Source organism: Schistocerca serialis, chromosome 2, assembly GCF_023864345.2.
Source record: "Schistocerca serialis cubense isolate TAMUIC-IGC-003099 chromosome 2, iqSchSeri2.2, whole genome shotgun sequence".
NCBI lineage: Eukaryota > Metazoa > Arthropoda > Insecta > Orthoptera > Acrididae > Schistocerca > Schistocerca serialis.
The window spans coordinates 495,228,548-495,251,813 of record NC_064639.1 but is presented as its reverse complement, the minus strand read 5'-3'; the positions used below and the strand labels follow the sequence as shown (position 1 = coordinate 495,251,813).

At 43.3% G+C, this 23,266-nt stretch overlaps 1 protein-coding gene across 1 annotated transcript in view; it reads left to right on the top strand.

Moving 5' to 3' along the window:
• LOC126457432 (glutamate receptor ionotropic, kainate 2-like) overlaps positions 1-23,266 on the top strand; it is a 261,933-nt gene that overhangs the window by 95,915 nt on the left and 142,752 nt on the right. Inside the window, exons 5-6 of the mRNA XM_050093703.1 lie at positions 3,594-3,751; positions 20,368-20,509. Coding sequence (XP_049949660.1) covers positions 3,594-3,751; positions 20,368-20,509 — 300 coding nt within the window. The remainder of the gene's footprint in view (positions 1-3,593; positions 3,752-20,367; positions 20,510-23,266) is intronic.

The window sequence follows — 23,266 nt, the reverse complement described above, 5'->3', positions numbered from 1 at the left end:
ACTCTATCAATATTAACTCAATATATTTAAATTTACGAGATTGTAAAGCCTTGTAAAAACGTTTGTTGAAGAAACTGATTATTTGATAATGTTCAAATTCTGGGTTATGGATTGTATATTGCTACAACATTTTACTAACAAATTACATAACTATAAAAATATCAAAATTTTGTATATGCAGTTATATAACATTATGGCTGCTGCAAGAACATGCAGGATGCCTCATTAGATTTGAGTTTGTAGTTCAGTGGTAGGGAGAGCACTCGAAGGATGGCTAACGCCGAAGCGTGCAGAAAAACACAGGCGAGTGTGTCACTGACTTTATTACATCGAAGACACACAGCGATGGAGCCACGCAGCCTGGGTCAGCGTCAACGCCAAATGCCGGAATCTGCAGCTCTGGTGTCCGGCTGCCCAGCCTTGCGGACATTGCGCTCCTACTCGCGCCAAGGCAAGTGGTCGCCGCATGCATTAGCTGCCCGGTACACCGCTGACTGCTCCCTCAGGCGCGATTCGTGGACCCCATGTAGAGCGCCGAAGGGTAGCGGCAGACCGCCGTCGTTGTAGTGAGCCTCAGCAGCTCCGGCCATCAGCCCAGGGCAGCTCAGTTCAGTTCGCGCAGACAGCTCTGCATCCGGGAGGCCGCTAGATCGCTCCCCGACCCCGCTTCTGCAGACGGCAGCTTGCAGTCCACCGGACGAAGCCACCAAAGGAAAAGGTGGTGGCAGCCCTCTCGCTCCTCGGGCTGGTGTAGCTCCAAGGTGCGACGCGGCGCGCCACACTAATGACGCTCCCATGCAGCGGATGTTGGAGGTAGCTTCAGCGGGCCGATTGGCGGCCGATATCCATCACCAAGAGGTCTTCGTGGTTGGGCTGCAATTTAAACAATCGCCATTCTCTCCGGTTCTAGACGCATACAAAATGGCGACAGGAGTGTTCGCTTTGAGCCTCCGGGCTCTCTTATTTATGCGTCTTTTCCTTACACCTCTGACGTAGTTTCTCTGGAGAAGACAAAGAATTACCAAAAAGCTTTGGTAATTACAACGTCAGCTTTCGCCAGGTCACTTCGGCCCCTACACACAGGTCACTAGGCGCTGTAGTAAGTGCAACGTATGGGTTCTTCACAGCACGTCGGTGCCCTGAGCTGCCCTGCCTTCTAGCCTGCGAGCGGTGTCGTGTATTTGCCTCGTGAACTCCTTTGCAAACTATGAACATTCCGATGTGCCTACTACTGTCTTCCTGCCATAGCTGCACAAACAAGAGTTCCCCAAACCCACGCTTGTACTTATTCGTGTCACTAGCTATCGAAAGCGCTTGTTTCCCCTAATTTCCACTTTAGTTGTTCAAAGCCTCCAGAAAGTCCCGACATTATCCAGAAGGTTATTGAATTAATTGTACGTAATAACGGCTCTGTAACTCTCCCTTGGTTACACCAACAATTATCTCAAAATTAGTAGATTTCATCACGTTAAAACGTTATACCTGGAAATAAGTCCTGAAACCAATAACACATCTAGTCCGATAGACGGTAAGTTCGTGTTTTATCCACTAAGCGACAGCGCAGAACTGTATCGAATGCCTTCCATCATTCTAGAATCACGGAATCAATCTGGGAGCAGTTTTCTACAGCGTTCTGGGTCTCACGGACGATCAGATCGAGCTGAATTTCGCAAGATCCTCGTCTGCTCGAACCACATTAATTTTAATATTTTCGTTCTCAAGTTAGGAAATAACTAGTAAACCTCACTTGTATAAAACAGCCTGAAAAGTCTGATTACTATTTGCAAATTAGTTAACGTGTTAAACGTTTTATCTTAAGCGTATAAGCAAGAAAAAAATTGCAAAAGGGTTAAAAATATTTCTTAATTTTGTTGGAAGTTGCTAAGTGTTCTCGTTAAAGCATTGGCTGATATAGTCTGGGTAATTGGCGCTCCATTTTAAGAAAAAGATAGTTGTTCACGCATTTCAATGCTTATGACGTCAAATCTCCTATGTCGTACAATAATATAATTTTGCAGATACATTCATCGGTATATGTAGATGTGTCTGCAAAGTTTGTTGCGAATAGAGGTAGTAGTAAAGAACTAATAAATTAAAACGCCATCCCTGATACTGATGTTTTACCGCTCTCCATTGCAAGCAGAAGCTAGTTTTCACACATGAGAATGTCTAAGATGTCGTATCTCCCGAACTATGTGACGTAGAATGATATAATTTTGCTGCTACATTCATTGCTACAAGTCGATACTGTCTACTAACTGTGTTGCGAATAGAGACGGCAGTAAAGAAGTCATAAATTAAAACGTCATGTATGGTGCTGAAGTTTTGGCTCAACACCATTCCGTTTTTCAGAAAACGACCCCTAAATTTCATGACGCTCAATCGACTCAAAATTGGCGTAATCGATAGGTAATTGAAATCCGAGCAATTTTCATCATCGTATATGGGGTGCATGAACGAATATTTTCCTAGGAACCGAGAAAACAAACTATTACGATTGACGCTTGTGTAATGCTGAATGCGTCTGGGAATCTAAAACGTTTTCTCGGCTCCGCTGCCAGATGCCTTGGTCCCTACGCCAGCACCGCTTATCCTGAAGGGTGCGGTGCTTAGCCGGCCGCGGTGGCCGAGCTGTTCTAGGCGTTTCAGTCCGGAACCGCGCGACTGCTACGGTCGCAGGTTCGAATCCTGCTTCGGGGATGGATGTGTGTGCTACCCTTAGGTTAGTTAGGTTTATGTGGTTCTAAGTTCTAGGGGACTGATGACATCCAATGTTAAGTCCCATAGTGCCCAGAGCCATTTGAACCATTTTTGAAGGGTGCTTACCTTACGGGAACATAAGGGGCAGTCGTAAAAGTTTCTTAACTCTATATGTAGGAAAATATACCTTTGTCGACCCCATATAAGATGATGAAAAATTGTCAGTTGTCAATTATCTATCGCTTCTGACGATTGTGCGTAAATAACTTTGGGGGGTGGTTTTCTCAACATGGGGGTACGGGGTGGAGGGCGAGCCAAGATATCATAGAGTCCTTCATTTTCAGTTGTACACAAGTGATATGCCAAATTGGCCGAATTGGTTCGCTGTGTCTAGTCCTTCCCCTGGTTAGGAAATTAGATACGCGGTCACAAAACGTGTTCCACATTTCTGTAAAATGGTATAACCGATATATGCCCATAGTTAAGTGTATCTCACCCTAGAATATTCCTCACGTTTGTATCATATCGGACTAACAGGTAATACTGAGCGTATACAATGGCAGCACGGGTGGTCATAGGTTTGTTCGACACTTTGAAGAGCGTCACTGAGATGGTGAAAAATCTGAAATTGCAGACACTTTATAGGAACGCAGTGGAACCTCCTAAGTATTGCTTCCATCGGAATTTCGAAGACAAGATTAAGTGCAGCGTGCAAAGAGGCGTTTAGGCAATCAATCTTGCCGCGCTCCGTACTTGAATGGAACTGAAGCAGTCATTAAGTAAGTGGTGCAATGTAAAATACTCGTTGCTATGCACTTAAAAAGGGTTTGCAGAGTGTATATGTTGTGTTACCTCACGACGTTCACGCTGACACGGAGCTGCGTGTTGCGCAGGCGCTGGTGGACGTGCTGCACGAGCTGAAGTGGCGCTCCTACACGGTGCTCTTCCAGAACGACGAGTCGCTGGTGCGCCTGCGCGGCGTGCTGCAGGAGCGCGAGCCCCGCGACCCGCCCATCGCCGTGCGCCAGCTCGACGAAGACGGCGACAACAGGTGCTGCGGGCGACCGGCGCCATCCTGCAAAATACACTACTGGCCATTAAAATTGTTACACCAAAAAGAAATGCAGATGATAAACGGGTATTCATTGGACAAATATATTATACTAGAACTGGCATGTGACTGCATTTTCACGCAATTTGGGTGCATAGATCCTGAGAAATCAGTACCCAGAACAACCACCTCTGGCCGTCATAACGGCCTCGATACGCCATTGAGTCAAGCAGAGCTTGGTTGACGTGTACAGGTAAAGCTGCCCATGTAGCTTCAACACGATAACACAGTTCATCAAGAGTAGTGACGCCGGTCAACTGCTGTTTGTGTATGAGAAACCGGTTGGAAACTTTCCTCATGTCAGCACGATGTAGGTGCCGCCACCGGCGCCAGCCTTGTGTGAATGCTCTGAAACGCTAATCATTTGCATATCACAGCTCCTTCTTCCTGTTGGTTAAATTCCGCATCTATAGCACGTCATCTTCGTGGTGTAGCAATTTTAACGGCCAGTAGTGTAGCTACTGATGTCACTTGATTATTAGCTTACAACATGGGGCAAAATAATTAGTACTCTGAATATCAATTTCGGAAAGAGCTCAAAGAATTCCCAATTCACTACTTTCCTGGCGCCCAACTTGGGGCGATCTCCTTGGTTATTTGCATGATACATTATATCACAAAGAATTTTCGATTTACTACAACCCCACCATGCACATAAAGTGCAAGCTTTCACTCCTGTTGACATCGGACTTCGTGTAGTATTCCGCCAATGTTGCTTGCAGAACCTGACAGTAGATCCCCTTTCTAGTGTACGAAACCTGTTTCACTAGAGACAGGATGGTAAATAGTCGGAATACTCATATTTGGGTCGATGAGGATCCACAAGCTACAGCTGTGAAGAGCTATCAGCACAGATTGTCAGTCAACATCTGGGCAGGCGTGGTCAATGATTACATACTAGACCTGTTTCTTCTTCCTGCCCACTTAAATGCACCACTGTAGACAGTGTTTGTCAGAGACCTATTACATAGGTTTCTTGAACATATTCCATATGTTATTCATCAACGGATATAGTGGCAACATGATGAAGCCCCATCTCACTTTGGATTGAAGTCTGACGGCACTTGGATCAGGCATTCTCTGAAAAGCGGTTAGGCAGAGGAGGTCATACTTCGTGGCAGGCACGTTCGCCTGATCTCACGCGAGGTCATTTCTTATTGTGAGCCACGTGAGAATTATTTTGTACGAGACGCCTCTCGAGAGTGAACAGGATCTCCTGGCAAGAAGTCTCGCTGCCTGTGACAATGTTCAAACGACACCACGGATAAATTCTGGTATCTTTGACATCAACTAACATACGCCGCTACTAGTCCATCAACAGGGGAAAATGTCTGAGGATACTGGGTAGTATTCAGAGGGCATTTTGTACGTTGTGATCAGGGTTCGGAAGTTGGGGCCCTTAGTATGAACGTTGGGAGAGTCTAAGGCGGAACTTCAGCAGTGCCTTTCGACTCGTTCGTTTCCGGACTAGGGTCTCTCACTTCAAATTGATACCTCTCTGAAACTTTGTATCATCATCATGAAATTTCACATTAGACGTTCGAAGTCAATAGTTTCTGACTTTCCCACTATAGTACCGAAAAAGCAAGTCACACAAACAAAGGATCTTCCAAAACGAGACTGACCAAGCACTGCCAAAAGGAAATGTCATAAAATAAGAGGGGTAAAAAATGTAGCTTTACGGACAATGTCGTTTTTTACGATACTGGCATGGTAAAATAAAGAACATTTATCTACATCTACATCTACATCCATACTCCGCAAGCCACCTTACGGTGTGTGGCGGAGGGTACTTTCAGTACCTCTATCGGTTCTCCCTCCTATTCCAGTCTCGTATTGTTCGTGGAAAGAAAGATTGTCGGTATGCCTCTGTGTGGGCTCTAATCTCTCTTATTTTATCCTCGTGCTCTCTTCGCGAGATATACGTAGGACGAAGCAATATACTGCTTGACTCCTCGGTGAAGGTATGTTTTCAAAACTTCAAAAAACGCCCGTACCGAGCTACTGAGCGTCTCTCTTGCAGAGTCTTCCACTGGAGTTTTTCTATCATCTCCGTAACGCTTTCGCGATTACTAAATGATTCTGTAACGAAGCGCGCTGCTCTCCGTTGGATCTTCTCTGTCTCCTCTACCAACCCCATCTGGGATGGATCCCACACCGGTTAACAGTATTCAAGTAGCGGGCGAACAAGTGTACTGTAACCTACTTCCTTTGTTTTCGGATTGCATTTCCATAGGATTCTTCCAATGAATCTCAGTCAGGCGACCAAGGCCCTTCGGAACAACGGAATCTACTCGCCCAACGTTTGAGACGAGAATGCGTTTCTGTGTCGGTGGCACGTTATTTTGCTTGAGCTCCACCAGGACATACATATAACATAGGAAATATACGCAATCTAGGGGAAGAAAAAAATTTATTGTATAATCATCAACTATGAATTTTCTGAAAAGAACGTAATGTTGTTGTTGTGGTCTTCAGTCCTGATACTGGTTTGATGCAGCTCTCCATGCTACTCTATCCTGTGCAAGCTTCTTCATCTCCCAGTACTTACTGCAACCTACATCCTTCTGAATCTGCTTAGTGTATTCATCTCTTGGTCTCCCTCTACGATTTTTACCCTCCACGCTGCCCTCCAATGCTAAATTTGTGATCCCTTGATGCCTCAAAACATGTCCTACCAACCGGTCCCTTCTTTTTGTCAAGTTGTGCCACAAACTCCTCTTCTCCCCAATTCTATTCAATACCTCCTCGTTAGTTATGTGATCTACCCATCTAATCTTCTGCACTCTTCTGTCGCACCACATTTCGAAAGCTTCTATTCTCTTCTTGTCCAAAGTATTTATCGCCCATGTTTCACTTCCATACATAGCTACACTCCATACAAATACTTTCAGAAACGACTTCCTGACACTTAAATCTATACTCGATGTTAACAAATTTCTCTTCTTCAGAAACGCTTTCCTTGCCATTGCCAGTCTACATTTTACATCCTCTCTACTTCGACCATCATCAGTTATTTTACTCCGTAAATAGCAAAACTCCTTTACTACTTTAAGTGTCTCATTTCCTAATCTAATTCCCTCAGCATCACCCGACTTAATTCGACTACATTCCATTATCCTCGTTTTGCTTTGTTGATGTTGATCTTGTATCCTCCTTTCATGACATTGTCCATTCCGTTCAACTGCTCTTCCAAGTCCTTTGCTGTCTCTGACAGAATTACAATGTCATCGGCAAACCTCAAAGTTTTTATTTCTTCTCCATGAATTTTAATACCTACTCCGTATTTTTCTTTTGTTTCCTTTACTGCTTGCTCAATATACACATCGAATAACATCGGGGAGAGGCTACAACCCTGTCTCACTCCCTCCCCAACCACTGCTTCCCTTTCATGTCCCTCAACTCTTATAACTGCCATCTGGTTTCTGTACAAATTGTAAATAGCCTTCCGCTCCCTGTATTTTATCCCTGCCACCTTCAGAATTTGAAAGAGGGTATTCCAGTTAACATTGTCAAAAGCTTTCTCTAAGTCTACAAATGCTAGAAACGTAGGTTTGCCTTTTCTTAATCTTTCTTCTAAGATAAGTCGTAGGGTTAGTATTGCCTCACGTGTTCCAACATTTCTACGGAATCCAAACTGATCTTCCCCGTGGTCCGCTTCTACCAGTTTTTCCATTCGTCTGTAAAGAATTCGTGTTAGTATTTTGCAGCCGTGGCTTATTAAACTGATAGTTCGGTAATTTTCACATCTGTCAACACCTGCTTTCTTTGGGATTGGAATTATTATATTCTTCTTGACGTCTGAGGGTATTTCGCCTGTCTCATACATCTTGCTCACCAGATGGTAGAGTTTTGTCACGACTGGCTCTCTCAAGGCCATCAGTAGTTCTAATGGAATGTTGTCTACTCCCGGGGCCTTGTTTCGACTTCGGTCTTTCAGTGCTCCGTCAAACTCTTCACGCAGTATCTTATTTCCCATTTCGTCTTCATCTACATCCTCTTCCATTTCCATAATATTGTCCTCAAGTACATCGCCCTTGTATAAACCCTCTATATACTCCTTCCACCTTTCTGCCTTCCCTTCTTTGCTTAGAATTGGGTTTCCATCTGAGCTCTTGATATTCATACAAGTGCTTCTCTTCTCTCCAAAGGTCTTTTTAAGTTTCCTGTAGGCAGTATCTATCTTACCCCTAGTGAGATAAGCCTCTACATCCTTACATTTGTCCTCTAGCCATCCCTGCTTAGCCATTTTGCACTTCCTGTCGATCTCATTTTTGAGACGTTTGTATTCCTTTTTGCCTGCTTCATTTACTGCATTTTTATATTTTCTCCTTTCATCAATTAAATTCAATATTTCTTCTGTTACCCGAGGATTTTTATTAGCCCTCGTCTTTTTACCTACGTGATCGTCTGCTGCCTTCACTACTTCATCCCTCAGAGCTACCCATTCTTCTTCTACTGTATTTCTTTCCCCCATTCCTGTCAATTGTTCCCTTACGCTTTCCCTGAAACTCTGTACAACCTCTGGTTTAGTCAGTTTATCTAGGTCCCATCTCCTTAAATTAACACCTTTTTGTAGTTTCTTTAGTTTAATGTACAGCTCATAACCAATACATTGTGGTCCACATCTGCCCCTGGAAATGTCTTACAATTTAAAACCTGGCTCCTAAATCTCTGTCTTACCATTATATAATCTATCTGATATCTTCTGGTATCTCCAGGATTCTTCCATGTATACAACCTTCTTTTATGATTCCTGAAGCAAGTGTTAGCTATGATTAAGTTATGCTCTGTGCAAAATTCTACCAGACGGCTTCCTCTTTCATTTCTTCCCCCCAATCCATATTCACCTACTATGTTTCCTTCTCCCCCTTTTCCTACTCTCGAATTCCAGTCACCCATGACTATTAAATTTTCGTCTCCCTTCACTACCTGAATAATTTCTTTTATCTCATCATACATTTCATCAATTTCTTCATCATCTGCAGAGCTAGTTGGCATATAAACTTGTACTACTGTAGTAGGCATGGGCTTTGTGTCTATCTTGGCCACAATAATGCGTTCACTATGCTGTTTGTAGTAGCTTACCCGCACTCCTATTTTTTTTATTCATCATTAAACCTACTCCTGCATTACCCCTATTTGATTTTGTATTTATAACCCTGTATTCACCTGACCAAAAGTCTTGTTCCTCCTGCCACCGAACTTCACTAATTCCCACTATATCTAACTTTAACCTATCCATTTCCCTTTTTAAATTTTCTAACCTACCTGCCCGATTAAGGGATATGACATTCCACGCTCCGATCCGTAGAACGCCAGTTTTCTTTCTCCTGATAACGACGTCCTCTTGAGTAGTCCCCGCCCGGAGATCCGAATGGGGGACTATTTTACCTCCGGAATATTTTACCCAAGAGGACGCCATCATCATTTAATCATACAGTAAAGAAAGTAATAGGGAAGTAGAAACTTTATATAATTGAAAAATGATTAAAGATTAAAAATTTTACCATGATTTTGACAAATATAAATTTGTCTTCTCCAGACGGGAAATGGAACTATTGAACAAGTTATTACAAAATAGTTAAAAATGGCAGCCAGAAAAGAAACCAATACTGATAAACAATAAATTACAATTTTTTTAGAAGAACTTACTCGTAGAATCATATATAAACAAAAACGGACATTGGAGCCGAAAGACTCTTGTCTAGTAGAATGCACATGACACCACAACTATCAGCAATTTGATGCATGACTGATGGTAGTAGTCCAATATTGTAGGGCTTTGTCGTAAAACTTTTAAATTAAATTATTTACAAGTTCTTCTCACGCTGCTTTATTCACACATATGCAAATAATTATCACTGTTAACCTGAGCCGACTTGCTCTTTACTTGTCATATGACTTTAACGCCTCCTCCCTCTCTGCCTCCTTTTTCTTATTTTATTAGTCTTATTCTGTTTTTAACTATTAACAATTTCATTTACTGAATCAGGCATTGCCTCCTCAGTGTGGTTATGCGCACACTCGTTCGCAGAGGGACTGCGTCTTACCATAGTTTTACTATTGCCGGTGCCTCCACATCTTAGTCTGTTGGCTTATGTCACTAGCCATTTATGTGCCACACTAAACGTCAGCTGAATCCAATGACACGTGTGTTTTATTTTACAAAGTTTTACGATAAAGTTCTATACCATTGGGAAAATCGAAATGTACTGTTTATCGATTTTAATTCCTTTTCTGGTTCGCATTTCTAACTATTCTGTAATACACAACTTTGTAATGCGGGCAGCCACAGACGTTAAACATCATAATGAATGGAAGTAAAGTCAATCGCAAGTCAGCTGTAACTGGTGATATCTTTATTGTCACTGCCGGTTTCGCTGCATTAAAACAGCATCCTCAGGTAAACTACATAAGAAGAAAAAGATACCGTGTAACACATATGATCAAAATACTATAAGAATCTTTTAATTTTTTGATAATTTTAAGAAAATTTTTAAAAATATTTTATAGGTCATACGTAAAGTATTTGAACAGGAAGAAAAGATCAAAATTAAAAAGTACTTACAACAGCGTCACAGGAGCGCACCAAGACGCCCCCCAGCAGTCACAGTCAAAAATAAAGCCCCTGAAGAGGGAAAGTCTTCAAAATAAATGAAACAGGACGTCTGGGAGAATAGTGTGGTGACACACTACGAGAAAAAAACCATATATAAGTACAGTTAGCGAAAACGAAAGACGTAAATAAGGACAAATCACAATTGGGTCCTCCAGCGAATTAAATAACCAACTCCCCCTCCCTCGACTCTTTATCACACGCTCTCCCCATCACTCACCCTCACGTCATTATGAACAAATGTCAAACGTCGGGAGCAAGGTGTTTGTTATTTATCTAGCTGGAGGCCCTTTTTTTCCTTAATGATTTTCCTTAATGATCGAAATTTTCACTCTACAGCGAAATGTGCGCAGATATGAAACTTCCTGGCACATTAAAACTGTGTGCTGGACCGGGACTCGAACTCGGGACCTTTGTCTTTCCAAGGAAAGTGCTCTACCATCTGAGCAACCCAAGCACGACCCTGGATCCGTCCTCACAGCCTCAGTTCTGCCAGTACCCCGTCTGCTACCTTCCAGACTTCACAGAAGCTCTCCTGTGAACCTTGCAGAACTAGCAAACCAGGAAGAAAGGATAATGCAGAGACATGGCTTTGCCATAGCCTGGGGGATGTTTCCAGAATGGAATTTTGACTCTGCAGCGGAGTGTGCGCTGATATGAAATTTCCTGGCAGACTAAAACTGTGTGCAGGACCGAGAATCGAGCTCAGGACCTTTGGCGCGTTCCCGATTTCGAGTCTCGCACCGGCACACAGTTTTAATCTGCCAGAAGGTTCAAGATCTTTCCTTATTCATGTCTTTCGTTTTCACCCATTGCACTTATATATGGTTTGTCTCTGGGAGTCTGTCACCGTACTATTTGCCCCGATGTCCTGTTTCATTTATCTTGCCGACTTCCCCTCTTCTGGATTTTGATTTTTGACTACGAACGTCGGGGGCGCCTTGGTGTGCTAATCCGACACCGTAATAAGTACGTCTTAATTTAGATTTTTTTCTATATATTTAAATACTTTACAAAGGATCCATAAAAATATTAAAAAGATTTTTCTTAAAATTCTTGAAATATTTAAAATTTCTTAAAATTTTTTTAAAAGATTCTTATAGTATTTAGAACATATGTATTACATGGGGTCTGTACCTTTTTATGTAGTTCACTCAAGAATGCTGTTTTAAAGCAGCGAAAACGGTTTTCATCTCAAAGATATAAACAACTGCAGATGGCTTGCGATTCATTTTACTTTCATTAATTATTTTGTAACAATTTATACAACAAGTCAATTTACCTTCTGAAGAACACAACTTTATCATTGTCGAAACCATGGTAAAGGGTTAGCAAGCTTTTAATTGTCCTGCTGGTTGGCTATTATTTTCCAATCCTACACTACTGGCCATTAAAATTGTTACACCACAAAGACGACGTGCTAAAGACGCGAAATTTAACCGACAGGAAGAAGATGCTGTGATATGCAAATGATTAGCTTTTCAGAGCATTCACACAAGGTTGGCGCCGGTGGCGACACCTACAACGTACAGACATGGGGACAGTTTCCAACCGATTTCTCATACACAAACAGCAGTTGGCCCGCGTTGCCTGGTGAAACGTTGTTGTGACGCCTCGTGTGAGGAGGAGAAATGCGTACCATCACGTTTCCGACTTTGATGAAGGTCGGATTGTAGCCTATCGCGATTGCGGTTTATCGTATCGCGACATTGCTGCTCGCGTTGTTCGAGATCCAATGACTGTTAGCAGAATTTGAATAGGTGGGTTCAGGTGGGTAATATGGAACGCCGTGCTGGATCCCAACGATCTCGTATCACCAGCAGTCGAGATGACAGGCATCTTATCCGCATGGCTGTAACGGATCGTGTAGCCACGTCTCAATCCCTGAGTCAACAGATGGGGACGTTTGCAAGACAACAAACATCTGCACGAACAGTTCGACGACGTTTGCAGCAGCATGGACTGTCAGCTCGGAGAACATGGCTGCGGTTACCCTTGACGCTGCATCACAGACAGGAGCGGCTGCGATGGTGTACTCAACGACGAACCTGGGTGCACGAACAGCAAAACGTCATTTTTTCGGATGAATCCAGGTTCTTCTTACAGCATCATGATGGTCGCATCCGTGTTTGGTGACATCGCGGTGAACGCACATTGGAAGCGTGTATTCGTCATCGCCATACTGGCGTATCACCCGGTGAGATGGTATGGGGTGCCATTGGTTACACGTCTTGGGCACCTCTCGTTCGCATTGATGGCATTTTGAACAGTGGACGTTACATTTCAAATGTGTTACTATCCGTGGCTCTACCCTTCATTTGATCGGGTCCTGTACGGACCTTTCTGGATAGAGAAAATGTTCGATTGCTACCCTGGCCAGCACATTCTCCAGATCTCTCACCAATTGAAAACGTGTGGTCAATGATGGCCGAGCAACTGGCTCGTCACAATACGCCAGTCACTACTCTTGCTGAACTGTGGTATCGTGTTGAAGCTGCATGGGCAGCTGTACCTGTACACGCCATCCAAGCTCTGTTTGACTCAATGCCCAGGTGTATCAAGGCCGTTATTACGGCCAGAGGTCGTTGTTCTAGATACTGATTTCTCAGGATCTATGCACCCAAGTAGCGTGAAAATGTAATCACATGTCAGTTCTAATATAATATGTTTGTCCAATGAATACCCGTTTATCATCTGCATTTCTTCTTGGTGTAGCAATTTTAATGGTCAGTAGTGTAAGTGAAATCAAAGAACACAAAATGTTATTAGAATAGGGGGCTGAGGTACGAATGGAACAGAGTAGTTATAATATTAAAATGTGAACTGTTTGCTTTTGTTACAACAGGTTTTACATAAAAAAAATTACAGATCTCAGAGCCGATTTGACTGGACACGGACACGACTCCGTTATTAAGCGGAAGGAGGGGAGAATGAATCATCTCACCATTTCGCGTGGCCGAAGCTGCGATATCACGGTGTCGGGAGGCGAATGTAGGCCAGGGATGGAAGAGCTCCTACGTCCTCTTGCTTCCGCGCTGTCTCCCCGACTGTCTTTTCACCTCTCATCACTGATGCTAAGCTCGCCGACTTATCGAATATTTCCTGCTCTCGGCGTTGTCAGTGGCGGACTGACTTTGCAATGCCGACCAATGACTGGTCGCAGTTCCATGACGATGCCTTCCTGGGCAGGGTGAAATTTTCTGTCTTGAGTCGGCTGGCGTGTGACGGATACTGGGGTCTTTCTTACGTTTTCACTGTCAAAACCGTTCTCAGCGTTGGTCGAATATTGTTCCGATGTTTTCCTGCATTCCTGGATTGCTCTGAAAGCTGCCAAACAACACTTCTTCGTAACAGCTGTCTCTACATAAGACCTGTACAGTACGATGTTTGTGCCTCGTCTAAGAATCTGCTGGCGTTCGTGATCTATAAGCATCCTCCTTACTATCCAGAGAAAACATTTTTCTAAGCACTCTCAATTCTTCCACAGTTGTTTAGTTTTACAAGCCTCCCTATAAGAAAACTTGGCACTTTTTGTCTACGCTATGCCGAGTGTCTGGAGGGGCGCGCCGGCTCCAACGAAGCGCCTTATTCTGGAGGCGTTGGAGAGTCCGCGTCCTAGCAGGGCTGGTGGTGGCCCAGGCCGAAGACCCGAAGGTGAGCAACGGTAGCACCACAGAGCGATACAAGCGAAGCTTCGCAGCTGAGGTTAGTGCGGTACCAATTTCCGTGATTCACTTAATCGTTGCAACAGTCTCCGCTTCAGTTATATGCTTTCCTTACCTCCTCACGTGCCCGCAAAGCCACCAGGTGACACTCAGTCTCGCGATGGGCAATTGTCACAATGTTTTGGTTCACAAAGTTATGTGCAGGAACGTCGCTTTAGATCGAGATTACTAGAAACAAATATTCCAAAACACCTGTATCCCTTAAACAAAATGGGCATTTATTCTAACTCAATCAAAACCCTTAAGCAAAATGTGCGTTTAGTTTAATAGTTTGTCAAAACGTGGCGTATGGGTTTGTGGAAAGAAGATTTTACCTAAACTGGATCAAAACTACCAAACAGTCAAACGCGAGATATGTCACTCTTAAGAAACAGGAGCGTGACGCCTGCCACTTTTAAGTAAATAAAACCAGAATTAAAAGGCATAATATAGTCTTGACGTGACATAAGTCACCCAAGGGTTTAAGGAAATAGAGCACCTTCAGCTAAAATGATCTCAAATTACACATTAACTGGGCATAAACGGCGGCGCCATTAAAGGGAGCAAGTCTTCCCTCCCCATTCTTATTAAAAAATTTATGTCTGTGATTGACGTGGAAAACAATACAACACCGCTCGCGCCTCAGTGGGATACAACGAGAAACCAGCCATGGCTATGTGTGAGGCACGCGGCACCAAATGACAAATACAGTGCAAACATCAAAGCACTCTTTCAAAGTTCTCGAATAATCACCATTCCAAACGGGAGCCTTAGTAACAGAGGCTTAATACCAATTACTTCAGTGGTGAAATCAAATATCCGAAAAGCTATTGATTAAGTCGTTAGTTTTAACTGAGGTGATACATCTCCTACTGCCGAAATGATATTAATTAGCCGCACGGGGTGGCCGTGCGGTTCTAGGCGCTACAGTCTGGAGCCGCGTGACCGCTACGGTCGCAGGTTCGAGTCCTGCCTTGGGCATGGATGTGTGTGATGTCCTTAGGTTAGTTAGGTTTAAGTAGTTCTAAGTTCTAGGGGACTGATGACCACAGCAGTTAAGTCTCATAGTGCTCAGAGCCATTTGAACCATTTTGATATTAATTAGCCTTAAAGCAAGATATTTAATCCTCATGAAAACGCATACTCAAATACAGAGTTGTGTAAATGGCAGAATGCGGCGCTATGGTCGACAAGAACAAAAGACGATAAGTGTCTGGCACAGTTGTTAGATCGGTTAGTGCTGCTACAATGGCAGGTTATCAAGATTTAAGTGAGTTTGAACGGGGTGTTATAGTCGGCACACGAGCGATGGGACACACTGTCTCCGAGGTTGCGATGAAGTGGGGATTTTCCCGTATGACTATTTCGCGAGTGTACCTTAAATATGAGGAATCCGATAAAACATCATCGAATCCGCGACATCACTGCTGCGGAAAGAGATCCTGCAAGAACGGGAGCAACGACGACTGAAGAGAATCGTTCAACGTGACAGAAGTGCAATCCTTCCTAAAATTGCTGCAGATTTCAATTCTGGGCCATCAAAAAATGTCAACGTGCGACCCATTCAACGAAACGTCATCGGTTTGGGCTTTCGGAGCCAAAGGACCAGTGGTGTAGCCTTGATGACCGCACGACACAAGGCTTTACGCCTCGCCTGGGCCTGTCAACACCAACACTGGACTGTTGATGACTGGAAACATGTTGCCTGGTCGGACGAGTCCCGTTTCAAATTGTATCGAGCGGATGGGTGTGTAAGGGCATAGAGACAATTTCGTGAATCCATGGACCCTGTATATCAGCAGGAGACTGTTCAAGCTTCTGGAGGCTCTGTAATGGTGTGGGGCGAGAGCAGGTGGAGTGACGTGGAACTCGTGATACGTGTAGATACGACTCGACAGGTGACACGTACGTAGCATACTGTATGATCACCTGTATCCATTCATGTCTGTTGTGCATTCCTACGGACTTGGGCGATTCCAGAAGGACAATGTGCCACCCCACACCTCCCGAATTTCTACAGAGTGGCTCCAGGAATACTCTTCTGAGTTGAAACACTCCCGCTGGCCACCAAACTCCCCAGACGTGAACATTATTTACAACGTGCTGTTCAGATGAGATTCCCACCTCGTCGTACTCTTAAGGATTTGTTGACAGACCTGCAGAATTCATTACAGCTGGCTGGTGTGGCCGTGCGGTTCTGGCGCTGCAGTCCGCAACCGCGGGACTGCTACGGTCGCAGGTTCGAATCCTGCCTCGGGCATGGGTGTGTGTGATGTCCTTAGGTTAGTTAGGTTTAAGTAGTTCTAAGTTCTAGGGGACTTATGACCTAAGATGTTGAGTCCCATAGTACTCAGAGCCATTCTTTTTTTTTTTTTTTGCAGAATTCATGGTGTCAATTCCGTCCAGCACTATTTCAGACATTAGTCGAATCCATAAAACGTCGTGTTGAGGCACTTCTGCATGATCGTGTGGGCGCTACACGGTATTAGGCAGATGTACCAGTTTCTTTGGCTCTTTAGTATAAGTTAAGCCCAGGCAACGGTTGGTCGTTGAGTCAGTTCAGATTTGTGCATCGTCCGCGTCATTCTGCTTTGCAGTGCGATGTGTTCTCTTATCAATGGTACTGATAACTGTAATTAAGGTGCTTGTGTAGTGGCTCGTTGAGGCTAGGATCCAGCTGCACTGCGATACTGGGGTAGGTAGTATTACTGTTGAAGAGAACGAGACAATCCTAACCAAAAGTAGCAAGTAGCTAATGTATTTAACTATCATTTCTTAAGTGTAGAAGAAAAAATTGGTGAGAACAGTTCAAAAGAAAAAGCTAGGCAGTACATGGAAGAGTCTGTTTTGAAAAAAAATAGTCAGATTAAGTTTCACCTAACAACCTCTTGTGAAATAAGTAAAAGTATTAAGTGTCTGAAAAATAAATGTTGTGTTGGAGTAGATGACATCTCTAATAAGATATTAAAACAATGTGGAGCAATTACAGCTGATGTTCTGAGTCACATATGTAATGCATCACTAACTCAAGGTATTTTCCCATACAGGTTAAAATATGCCATTGTCACGCCTCTCTACAAAAATGGGGACACCACAATGTCAATAATTATCGGCCAGCATCCTTGCTTACAGAATTCTCAAAAACCTTCGAGAAAGTAATATACTCAAGAGTGATTAGCCATCTCAACACTAATGGGACACTTAGTAAATCACAGTTCGGATTTCAAAAATGCTGTTCCACTGAGTCAGCAATATACAGTTTCACTGTCCACATAATAAGAGTCTTTAAATAATAAAATGTCACCAATAGGAATTTTCTGTGACTTGTCCAACGCATTTGACAGTGTGAACCATGACATTATGTTACAGAAATTACAATTCCATGGTATAAATGGAATAGCATATGAGTGGTTTAAGTCATACCTACAGAACAGGAAGCAATAAGTTTCGTTATATGTGTCAAGTGATTTAAATAAGTTTTCCACTTCATCCAACTGGGGTGAAATTACATTAGGTGCTCCACGGGGTTCAATCATGGGTCCCCTTCTCTTCTTGATATATGTCAACGACCCCCCTTCCTATCTGAAACAGGAAGCTAAACTGACACTGTTTGCTGATGATACAAGCATTATTATTAATCCAGTAAAAGAAAGTCCAATTGAAAATGATACAATTAAGGTCTTTCGAAAAGTCATTAATTTGTTTTCTGCAAATGGGATTGCTCTAGTCTAAACTTTGAAAAAACACAGCACATCCAATTTTCTGCTGCAAAAAGTACAGTTTCTTCAATAAATATAACACATCAACAGAAGTCAGTAGACAGGGTAGAGCATACCAAGTTTTTGGGTGTACACATAGATGAGAATCTTAATTGGAAAATTCATATTTTGTATCTCCTAAAGCGACTAGGTTCAGCAACTTTTGTAATCAGAATAATTGCCAATTTTGAGGATATAGAAACTAGTCAGCTAACATACTTTGCATACTTTCACTCTCTGATGTCATACGGAATAATATTTTGCGGTAACTCAACATTTATACAAAAAGTATTCACTGCTCAAAAGAAAGTGGTTAGAATAATGTGTGGGGTTCATAGTCGCACATCTTGCAGGTATCTTTTTAAAAGATTGGAAATTCTTACAACAGCCTCACAACACGTCTACTCACTAATGAAATTTGTTCTCAACAACATGGATGAGTTTAAAACCAACAGTGACATTCATGATTATAATACCAGAAAAAGTAAAGATTTACACTATCCTTTGCTCAACCTATCTTTGGCACAGAAAGGGGTAAAATATGCTGCTAAAAAAAATTTCCACAAATTACCAGGTGAAAAAAGGTGTGTGGCAGACAGCAATAATAGCTTCAAAAATAAATTGAAATCATATTTCCTTGACAACTGGTACTATACCATAGATGAATTCTTGAATAGGAATATATAAATCTATAAATACAGTATATGCATTTTGTGTCATTTAAGGGAATGGGGTAAATTGTTGTTGTTGTTGTTGTGGTCTTCAGTCCTGACACTGGTCTGATGCAGCTCTCCATGCTACTCTATCCTGTGCAAGCTTCTTCATCTCCCAGTACCTACTGCAACCTACATCCTTCTGAATCTGTTTAGTGTATTCATCTCTTGGTCTCCCTCTACGATTTTTACCCTCCACGCTGCCCTCCAATGCTAAATTTGTGATCCCCTCATGTCTCAGAACATGTCCTACCAACCGATCGCTTCTTCTTGTCAAGATGTGCCACAAACTCCTCTTCTCCCCAATCCTATTCAATACCTCCTCATTAGTTATGTGATCTACCCATTTAAACTTCAGCATTCTTCTGTAGCCCCACATTTCGAAAGCTTCTATTCTCTTCTTCTTCGAACTATTTATCGTCCATGTTTTACTTCCATACATGGCTACACTCCATACAAATACTCTCAGAAATGACTTCCTTACACTTAAATCTATACTCGATATTAAAAAATTTCTCTTGTTCAGAAACGCTTTCCTTGCCATTGCCAGTCTACATTTTATATCCTCTCTACTTCGACCATCATCATTATGGGGTAAATAACAGAAATATTAATCTTTAACTCTGTATTGTAAAATATATGTATATTAAAAAAATTTGTTTCATATGTGCATTTCTTGTGCACTTGACAAGTTCCACATCATAACGGCTACCGTACCGTGCGATTGATCAATGGAATACGCTACTAACTAACTAACTACCATATTTAGCCGCCGATACCACACAAGCGGCTTTCAAGTAAAATGTCTTACCTGTACGGAAATATGCGTAATGAATGTACGAGTGCAGGATGTGGATGTGTGGTTGACGACGTACGGAGGTTTGGATCTGGCCCTGAGTCGCTCATGGATAGCTAAATGGTAGGGTGACCGCTCGTGATAAGCGGGAAATCGGGGTTGATTCCCAGTCCGGCAAAAATTTTCATCGTCATCGTTCCATTCTCCAGCTGATAGTTGTCCATATACGCAACTGCGAATACATTTAATGTAAATTAAACGTTACCTGAAACTTACAACGACAGTTAGACACGGCCACAAAATATTTCAACACTAAACAGTAATCAAGAAACGTCTACAAGGTCAAAACACAATACAACTTAATTATGTACTGGAAATGACTGGTGCTATTCACGAGCTAAGATTCACTCATCTAGACTGATGAGTACGAGTTGCACATAATATTATCTCAGAATATTTGACCAACACACTCGAGTAATGAGTTGGTAGACACACTTACACTAGGCAGTCCTCACTACTGCGAATTGTCGGTTAACAAGAAGACGAGCGAAACCCGTGGTCTTTACATTTAAGTATTTCTAAAATTGAGCTTCTCATAAGGCTTGAAACTTCGCGAGTGTGTTAGTGAACAGCCCGACTCGCCCCAGGTTCTGTCAATGCTAACAGAACTACACGCGCCTCCACTCCGTGTCGTCCAGACGTCGACTGCCACCGCCAGCGCTCATCAGCCCAGCCGCAGCGGCGCTGCCCGGCACCTCCCCGTTCCAAAGTCCCGCTCCCCTCAAAACTCCTCTGCCCTCGGGCGGGCACCGACCTTCATAGTTCGTAAAGGTGCGTATACCGATACGCAAGAAACCATCGATAACCCGCTGCTCGGCAAACACAGTTATCACGTTTCCTTACCCCCCACGAATACGCCCTCGAGCTGGGAGACGCCTAGCGCCTGTTGTCCGTCGTCTGTTGCAGGCCGCTGCTGAAGGAGATCAAGCAGGCGGCTGAGTCGCGGCTGGTGCTGGACTGCGACACGGACCTCATCATGCCCGTGCTGCGCCAGGCCGCCGACATCAAGCTGACCGAGGTCTACCAGTCCTACCTGCTCACCTCTCTGGTAGGCCAGCTCACGGCGCTCTAGCCCTATGCGACAGGTTCTGAAATTGTTTCTGTAATGTGTGACGCACTGTCACATGTGATCAATGGCCTACTATTCAGTCTGCTAGGTCCAGTTGTTTCATGAGGTGACATAGAACATCTTGTCCCCGATTTTGTTGCTTGTAAATCTGAAGGTGGCTCTATAATGTATCCCCTGGCTACGTTTACATACACAGCCTAACAAAAAAAGTGTAGTATCCAGAAGAGGAGGAGAAACGAAATGAGAAGAGAGGAGGGGATATGTGATCTTATTTCAGTGATTACAAAATCGAGTCAAATTTACAAAGAATTTGGCAGTATTCACCCACTTATCAATATAACCTTACTACTCGTCTGCTCTGGAAGTGATCTCTCTCTCCCTCTAACACACGAGGGTCACCCCAGAAGAAATACACACTATTTTTTTTTAAACCCATCTTTTATTCTACATGTTTGAAAGCCTTACAGTGTGTAGATACATCCTTTAGGAACAGTATTTTCATTTCTCCACATAATTTCCATCCCTCTCAACTGCCTTACGCCATCTTGGAACCAGCGCCTGTATACCCGCACGGTAAAATTCTGGACCAACCTGTTGGAGCCACTGTTTGGCAGCGTGCACATCTTCAAACCTTGTTCCACGAAGAGAGCCTTTCAGTTTCCCAAAGAGATGATAGTCACATGGAGCTAGGTCAGGACTATAAGGTGCGTGTTTCAGTGTTGTCCATCCGAGTTTTGTGATCGCTTCCATCGTTTTTTGACTGACATGTGGCCGTGCATTGTCGTGCAACAGCAAAACATCCTGCTTTTGCCGATATGGTCGAACACGACTTAGTCGAGCTTCAAGTTTCTTCAGTGTCGTCACATAAGTATCAGAATTTATGGTGGTTCCACTTGGCATGATATACACAAGCAAGAGTCCTTCGGAATCCAAAAACACCGTAGCCATAACTTTTCCAGCAGACCGCATGCTTTGAATTTTTTTTCTTGGGTGAATTTGCATGATGCCACTTCATTGATTGCCTCTTCGTCTCCGGTGAAAAATGATGGAGCCATGTTTCATCACCTGTCACAATTCTTCCAAGAAATTCATCTCCACCATTCTCGTTCTGTTCCAAAAGTTCGCTGCATACCGTTTTTCTTGTTTCTTTGTGAGCCACTGTCAACATCCTGGGAACCCACCTGGAACAAAGTTTTTACTTTCAGTATTCTGCAGACACTTCCTTCCCCTATCCCAACGTAGCGTGACAATACGTTCACTGTGATGCGTCTGTCAGCAGTCATCAATTCGTTAACTCTCTGCACCTTGTCTGGAGTGTGTGCAGTACGAGGCCTGCCGCTGCGAGGACAATCCTTAATATTGCCGTGCCCGCTTTCATCACGTAACCTGCTTGCCCACCGACTAACTGTACTGCGATCGACAGCAGCATCTCCGTACACCTTTTTCAACCTCTTGTGAATGTTTCCCACTGTCTCGTTTTCACAGCACATAAATTCTATGACAACACATTGCTTCTGACGAACGTCAAGTGTAGCAGCCATCTTGAAGACATGCTGTGACGGCGCCACTCGCGGGGACAGGTTGAACTAAGTTTGAAAGCCGGCCGGAGTGGCCGAGCGGTTCTAGGCGCTTCAGCCTGGAACCACGCGACCGCTACGGTCGCAGGTTCGAATCCTGCCTCGGCATGGATGTGTGTGATGTTCTTAGGTTAGTTAGGTTTAAGTAGTTCTAAGTTCTCGGGGACTGAAGACCTCAAAAGTTAAGTCCCATAGTGCTCAGAGCCATTTGAACCATTTAAGTTTGAAAACAAGCTGGAAGCATGTATCTAAACACTGTAAAACTTTCACACATGCAGAATGAAAACTGTATTTTTACAAAAATAATGTGCATTTCTTTTACAGTGACCCTCGTACATACATGTGGTGTAACGGATATAAGCGCTGACACTTCTATATGTGGTACCTTAATATGAACATACATCAATGTGTTGGTTGTTTTTTCTCTGCATCGAACAATCTTCCCACAAACATGTCGGAAACTTTACAGCCTGGTGTTTTCTGCACGGTCGTAACTGCACCATTAAATGGACAGCACCTGTCAGAAGAGACTATCGGTTTCGTGTCCAAGTGTCCACACTTCAGTACCTGACCTGCTGCACAGGGAAAAAATGCCTTAATGGCTTGCCCTTGTCACATGTACTTAATGGTACTAACCATTCTAAAAACATACGACTTGTAATAGCTATAATTACCAGGCTGCAAAAGCGAAGCAACCGGAAGGGAAGGAGGAAGCAAAACAAACTTCATGGGTTGAGAGGGTATGTGATTTTATTTCAATGATTTCAAAATCGTATCAAACTTCCAAAGAACTTAATAGTATGAGTCCACTAATCAGTAAGACATTGCATCTCCTCTGGTCTGGGTGCATTCATTGAGTCTGTTGAAAAGGACATCATAAAGCCGTTGTGCACTCTCCTGAGGCAACGGCTGTTATAATGGTCCTTAATATCTAGATATTGTCACTGGGACATAGTTAACACCCATGCCGCACCCACATCTGCTCTGTAGGGGAGAGATCTCGGAATCTTTCTACTCATGAGAGCACCTTTGCATCATGTAGATTTCCTGTATGAACACGTCTCATATGTGGACGACTATTGTCCTGTTGAAAAATGGCACCACGATACAGTCGCAGAAGGTGACACATGAGGATGTAGGATGTCTGTAATGTACCCCT